Source organism: Trachypithecus francoisi, unplaced genomic scaffold (genome assembly GCF_009764315.1).
Source record: "Trachypithecus francoisi isolate TF-2019V2 unplaced genomic scaffold, Tfra_2.0 Lachesis_group16, whole genome shotgun sequence".
Classification (NCBI taxonomy): Eukaryota; Metazoa; Chordata; class Mammalia; order Primates; family Cercopithecidae; genus Trachypithecus; species Trachypithecus francoisi.
The window spans coordinates 16212837-16219902 of record NW_022681461.1 but is presented as its reverse complement, the minus strand read 5'-3'; the positions used below and the strand labels follow the sequence as shown (position 1 = coordinate 16219902).

At 36.1% G+C, this 7066-nt stretch overlaps 1 protein-coding gene across 1 annotated transcript; it reads left to right on the top strand.

Moving 5' to 3' along the window:
• The first annotated feature begins 1711 nt into the window (after positions 1-1711).
• Positions 1712-2966, top strand: LOC117098429 (L-lactate dehydrogenase B chain). The gene has a single exon (XM_033236999.1). It carries the CDS (start codon positions 1760-1762, stop codon positions 2762-2764), a length of 1005 nt encoding a protein of 334 aa, XP_033092890.1. The 5' UTR covers positions 1712-1759; the 3' UTR covers positions 2765-2966.
• The last annotated feature ends 4100 nt before the right edge of the window (positions 2967-7066 follow it).

Below are 7066 nucleotides of genomic sequence, written 5' to 3'. Positions count from 1 at the left end.
ATGAAGGCCAACCCCTAAGAAAAATAAGAAAGAAAAAATTATCCTAGATTTCCTCCCTTTCAATTCCTCGACAGTCAATACCCATGTCCTATAGATTCTCCCTCTAAAATGTGTCTCAAACTTATTCTTTGCTTTCCATTCATACTATCAATGCCTTCATTGAGCTGTCATCATTTCTCTACCACAGCCTGCTGACTGTACCCTTTATCCAAATATCAACCCCCTGCAAAACTGCTATATAATCTTTCTGTTACATAAATATGATCATATGACATCCTCTTTAAACTCTCTAAAGGTATCTTATCATATACTACAAAGTTCCCCATTTCTAGTTCCCCCATGAAATCACATGCAAATTTTGGTGCATATGTTAACTTTTTTCTGAATAAAGGCATCGTAACTTTCATCAGATTGTCAAATGGGTCATTGACCTGAAAAGCTAAGGCCAACTAGTCCACACACCAAGTTCAAACTCTTCTGCTTTGTATACAAGATCACCCATGAGCTGCCTACCTTCCCCAGACATACTACCTGCCACTCTGCTGTGGGTTCTAACTATACAGAATGTTTCCTACCTCTGGGACTTGTACCTTGTAAGTAATTCCTTCTCCCTACGATATTCACTTGACTAATTCCTACTACTGTTTCATCACCTCTTCCTCTGTGAAAAATCCTTGAAGCTTCCATCCAATGACCAAACAGAATTAATGATTTTCCCTTTTGTGTTCCTACATAGTCATGTTCACACTTCCATTAAAGCATTTATGCATTGACTAATTATCTGCTTAAATATCAGTTTTCCTACTAAGAGTGAGCTTCATGAGGGCAATCATTTCTGAAATGCCTGCCCTCCCAAGTGTGGGAATCTCCTTCTCTGAATATACTATTGTATTTTTTTTTTTTTTTTTTTTTTTTTTTTTTTTTGAGATGGAGTTTCACTCTTATTGCTCAGGCTGGAGTGCAATGACACGATCTTGGCTCACTGCAATCTCTGCCTCCTGGGTTCAAGCGATTCTTCTACCTCAGCATCCTGAGTAGCTGGGATTACAGGCACCCACCACCACATTTGGCTAATTTTTTGTTGTTGTTGTATTTTTAGTAGAGATGGAGTTTCACCATGTTGGCCAGGCTGGTCTTGAACTCTTGACTTTAGGTGATCCACCTGCCTCAACCTCCCAAAGTACTGGGATTACAAGCATGAGCCACTGTGTCAAGTCTATTATATTCTTATGTTATTTATTATCTGTATCATTATTTCTTCACTTTTTCCAGGTACAGACTCCTGTCAGCTGGAGTTGTGCAACTGCAGTGGAATTTATTTGCATAGAATGTACAATAACAGCTGTCCTACCTTCGATAACCTAAGAAAACCTGTGGATCTGCACTCCTAAATATGCATGATCACACATAACAAGATTTTACATTTTACATTTTACATCGACTATTAGGGGGTTCTATTTTCCATTTGTAAAGATTCAAGAATACCAGGTTAAAAACTCTTATCTATAACAATAAAGTTTCTGTCATCAGAAAGAGACATAAAACGCATTCTTTTTATTTACCCTTGGTATTCAATCCCAGCAGCAGAACTAAACCTTTTCCTTAAAAAGAAAATAAATTTTGAAATCAGATAAAACTGATTTCAAAATTCAACTGAGTCCCTTTAACTGTGTAACCCTAGACCAGTTATTTAATAATTGACATCCTGGGCACTGCTGCTGTTACAGAGGTCTCCAGCGCCTTCCCTCTCCTGTGCAAAATGGCAACTCTTAAGGAAAAACTCATTGCACCAGTTGCGGAAGAAGAGACAACAGTCCCAAACAATAAGATCACTGTAGTGGGTGTTGGACAAGTTGGTATGGCGTGTGCTATCAGCATTCTGGGAAAGTCTCTGGCTGATGAACTTGCTCTTGTGGATGTTTTGGAAGATAAGCTTAAAGGAGAAATGATGGATCTGCAGCATGGGAGCTTATTTCTTCAGACGCCTAAAATTGTGGCAGATAAAGATTATTCTGTGACTGCCAATTCTAAGATTGTAGTGGTAACTGCAGGAGTCCGTCAGCAAGAAGGGGAGAGTCGACTCAATCTGGTGCAGAGAAATGTTAATGTCTTCAAATTCATTATTCCTCAGATTGTCAAGTACAGTCCTGATTGCATCATAATTGTGGTTTCCAACCCAGTGGACATTCTTACATATGTTACCTGGAAACTAAGTGGATTACCCAAACACCGCGTGATTGGAAGTGGATGTAATCTGGATTCTGCTAGATTTCGCTACCTTATGGCTGAAAAACTTGGCATTCATCCCAGCAGCTGCCATGGGTGGATTTTGGGGGAACATGGCGACTCAAGTGTGGCTGTGTGGAGTGGCGTGAATGTGGCAGGTGTTTCTCTCCAGGAATTGAATCCAGAAATGGGAACTGACAATGATAGTGAAAATTGGAAGGAAGTGCATAAGATGGTGGTTGAAAGTGCTTATGAAGTCATCAAGCTAAAAGGATATACCAACTGGGCTATTGGATTAAGTGTGGCTGATCTTATTGAATCCATGTTGAAAAATCTATCCAGGATTCATCCCGTGTCAACAATGGTAAAGGGGATGTATGGCATCGAGAATGAAGTCTTCCTGAGCCTTCCGTGTATCCTCAACGCCCGAGGATTAACCAGCGTTATCAACCAGAAGCTAAAGGATGATGAAGTTGCTCAGCTCAAGAAAAGTGCAGATACCCTGTGGGACATCCAGAAGGACTTAAAAGACCTGTGACTACTGGGCTCTAGGCTATAGAAATTTAAAAACTACAATGTTATTAACTCTGAGCCTTTAGTTTTCATCCGTGTACATGGATCGCAGTTTGCTTTGATCTTCTTCAATATGTGAATTTGGGCTCACAGAATCAAAGCCTATGCTTGGTTTAATGCTTGCAATATGAGCTCTTGAACAAATAAAATTAACTATTGTAGTGTGCTTCTAAAATAATAATAATAATAATTGACATCCTGGATCTTACCTCACCTCTACAATGGGAAATGAAAGCTGTCCAATGAGGTTGCATAAAGATTAAATGAAGCATCTCAAGTAAAGGGCCTAGCTTAGGCCATAAATGCTAGTACCTTCCTTCCCATCCCACTTCACTGTGCCTCTCAAATGAACTACATAAACCAGTTTTAAATGACTATGCAGACCATGTTTCTCTTTCCCTACCTGTCTTCCCCAGGTTAATATTCCTTCTGGTACTATTGAATGAAGAGCTTCTTTTCACTTCTTCCATCTTCACATACTGTTCTCCATGTCTCTCTCTGTTTTCATATGGCCATCTTCTTGTAAGGACACCATATTGAATTGGGCCCCACCTACTCCAATATATCTCATCTTAACTAATTACACCTGCAAGGGCCCTATTTTCAAATAAGGTTACATCTGGAGTTACCAGAGATTAGGACTTCAATATATATATATTTTTTGAAGGAGGTTGGGGAAACAATTCAGCTGCTAACAACTAGCAGATGTGAAAATAAAGTGCCAAAGACAGAAAAGAGAAGCTAGACAAGAAATGTTAAGAAATAATGGACAAGATTTTTCTAAAATTGAAAAGAATTATCAACTAACAGATTCAAAAGCTCAGCAAATTTAAATAGGATGAATACAAAGAAAGCCACACAGTGGCACATGGAAGTCAAACTACTGCAAATATAAAAAAGAAAGAAATCACAAAAGCAGTTGGAGGAAAAAAGGAAAGAGAGAGATGTTAAATACAAGGTAAAAAGAGCAAGAAATACAGCTGACTTCTATGCAATAAGTATAGAAGACACAGGACAATGGGACAATATCTTTAAAGTGTTGTAAGAAAAATAAACTGCCAACCTAAAAATCTATATCCAGCAAAATATATATATCAAAAATGAAGGTGAAATAAATCTGTTTTCTGATAAGCAAAGCATGGGTATTTTTGCCATCAGCAGTCAGCGTTACATAAAGTTCTTTACAATGAAGAGAAATTATTCCAGATGGATGCACCGAGACAGAGGAAATATGGAAGAGCACCAGAGGGGTACATATGTGAGAAAATATTAAAAAGTTATTTCTAATATATTAAAAGGGTGCCTGCTATATAAAGCAATAACAATAACAATGTATTTAGATGTGTATAACATATATAAAAGTAAAATATATGACAAAATAGCACCAAGGAGTAGTAAATAGAATTATACTGTGGTAACAGTCTAACATTTGTGTGTATGTGTGAAGTGGTAAAATACTAATTCAAAGTCAACTGTGATAAGTTAAAAATGTATATTGTAATCTCTAGTCCTCAGATAAAAATATCCAAAAGTATAAGTAAAAAGCCTATCAAAGGGATGAAATGGAGTCATAATAATAATTGATTTGTCACAAAACAGGCAAGAAAGCAGAACAAAAGGGAAAAAAGTGATATTTCAAATAAAAAACAAAGAGCAAGATAGTAGACATAAAACCAGCTAAATAATAAACTTTAAGGCAAGAACTATAACCAGAGATAAAGAGAATAAAAATGATTTTAAAATGTTAATTCAACAGTAAGATAAAAAAACTAAACATGTGTACCTAATAGCATAATTTCATAACTTAGTATGAAGTACACATGGACAGAATAAAGGAGAAAAATAAAAGAAATAAAGAGAAATCTAAAAATTCATAAATACAACTGGAAATTTAAGTATTATTATCTATCTAAAAAACAGTAAAAAAGAAAAATGATGGGAAGCAATGGAAATTTGTGACTCATTGTTAGAGAAAGAGATTCTCAGATGGACACATGGGCAGTTTTTTCAGAAGGCACTGAGGGTAGATCCACACAGAAATTTCAAGGTGAAAGTGGTTTGTGAAACTGCTGTATTTTGGGGAGGAGTGATTTGTTTGACTTTTTAACCCTTCAATTTAGTTCAAAGTGTGAAGCAAGATCCAGGAGCTAAGCTACCAGTCCTTTATCTAGAGATAACACAATCCTAAATTCAAATAGGATTACTGTTTTATTAAACGCCTTTGTTTGCAAGCATTTTAAGACGTGAACCTAACATTAGGATGCACCATATGAAATTGCTGGTTCAGTAGGTCAAAACTGGTTGAACATCAACAATGTCATACATTTGACCTAATATACTTACATATGTGTACACGGTAATATAAAAATAAATTTCTCCTTTAGAGCTTTCACACATCAGAACACACTTAATGTTCTCACAGCATTTTTGAGTGATACAAACTGTTGTCGGTAGAAAGATAATCTCTAACGAGTAGAAAATACTGCATTAAACCCATCTCTCAGATAGATAGATTAGATAGATAGATAGGCAGGCAGAGACAGACAGGTATAGAATTCTAAAAGTGACAGTACATACTTTTAAATATTAGTATTACAAATGACATCAGAGTTCCCTACAGATATCCACACTGTAAAACGTTCATCCCCTTAAAATATGCTGTGTCAGGCTGGGCGCGGTGGCTCATGCCTGTAATCCCAGCACTTTGGGAGGCCAAGGCGGGCAGATCACGAGGTCAAAAGATGGAGACCATCCTGGTTAATACGGTGAAACGCTGTGTCTACTAAAAATACCAAAAATTAGCCAGGCATAGTGGTGGACGCCTGTAGTCCCAGCTACTCGGGAGGCTGAGGCAGGAGAATGGCGTGAACCCAGGAGGTAGAGCTGGCAGTGAGCTGAGATCGCACCACTGCCCTCTAACCTGGGCGACAGAGCAAGACTCCATCTCAAAAAAAAAAAAAAAAAATGCTGTTTCAAATGAATCAATAGTCATTTCAGGTAAACAGAGCCTTTACTGAGTTTTTGTCATTCGTCTTAATTCTTAACAAACTCTTTATGATTACTCCATGATCTATTCTCTGCCTATGCTCTATCTTATTTTCTCCTGCTCTTAATCCCCTTCCCCTGGTGCTATAATCTAGCACCTACAGCCCCTATCACCTTATACTTCAGCATCTTGATTGAACCATTAGTCTCCAATTCATTGATCCATTTTAGCCACAGTATCTCTTTCACAAAAGATTCTATTCTCATCAGTTGGCTTAGAGTCAGGCCTTAAACTACCAAGCCCCCATCAATCAATGAAATGAAAATTTTTTTATTATTTATCTCATTTTTTTCCTTCAAGGAAAAATGTGGCTGTAGGTGCTAGGAACAAATTCCTTCAAGGAAAAAAAAAATCAATCAATGTCAAGGAAAAAATAAATAAAAAATAACATCAAGGTGACTGAAAGATAATGATAAACTTTTTTCACCTATAGAATGTATTAATTATGCTTAAAACACTTTGTTAAAACACTGAACCCTATATTTAAAGGGTTTTTAAGATATGCTAAAGGTCAAAATATTATTATGGAATTATGCTTATAACTGCTAATGATATAAAAATAGTACATGAGAAGACATTCTAGAAAATTTTGACAAATAGACAAGTTTGTGCTACACATCGTCTTACCAAAATTCTTACAGCCATTTCCAGGGTCAAACTTTACTAAGGCAGACTCACTAAAACATAAACCTCCAATAATAACTCATCCATGATGACAACTAGGATCGATTTGATGGTTAAAGGTGAGTCACTAAGGAAATACGAATTTGCTGAGGAGATTGTAAAGAGAATTACTAATAAGAAAGAAAGAAGTCACTAAAGCATCTATATTCACCAGCCTCCTAAACTCATACCCATAGAACCATCTAGGTCTATAAGAATAATTATTTCACAACCATGGAAATAATTTTTTCCCTTGAACAGATTTGTTGAAGCTAAGAAAGAGTTTGAATTAAAAGAGAATGTATTTCCCCTCCAAATCGTGAATAAATACGAAAAGTAAAGAACAAAGTATACATTTAAATTGTTTCTTATTGACTTGGTTAAAACGGTTTATAAATCTTAAAAGTTATACTAACATTTAACTAATGTAATTAAACATTTAACAAACATGTTTCTGTTTTTAAATAATTTGACTTTGTTATTGAAGAAATTTTAAATGACTTCAATATTAATTATTTTACTTTCATTTATGCCCATAAAGAATTAACTGTTACAGGA

Coding starts and splice junctions, on each gene's coding strand:
- LOC117098429 (XM_033236999.1), top strand. CDS start 1,760: ATGGCAACTCTTAAGGAAAAACTCATTGCACCAGTTGCGGAAGAAGAG.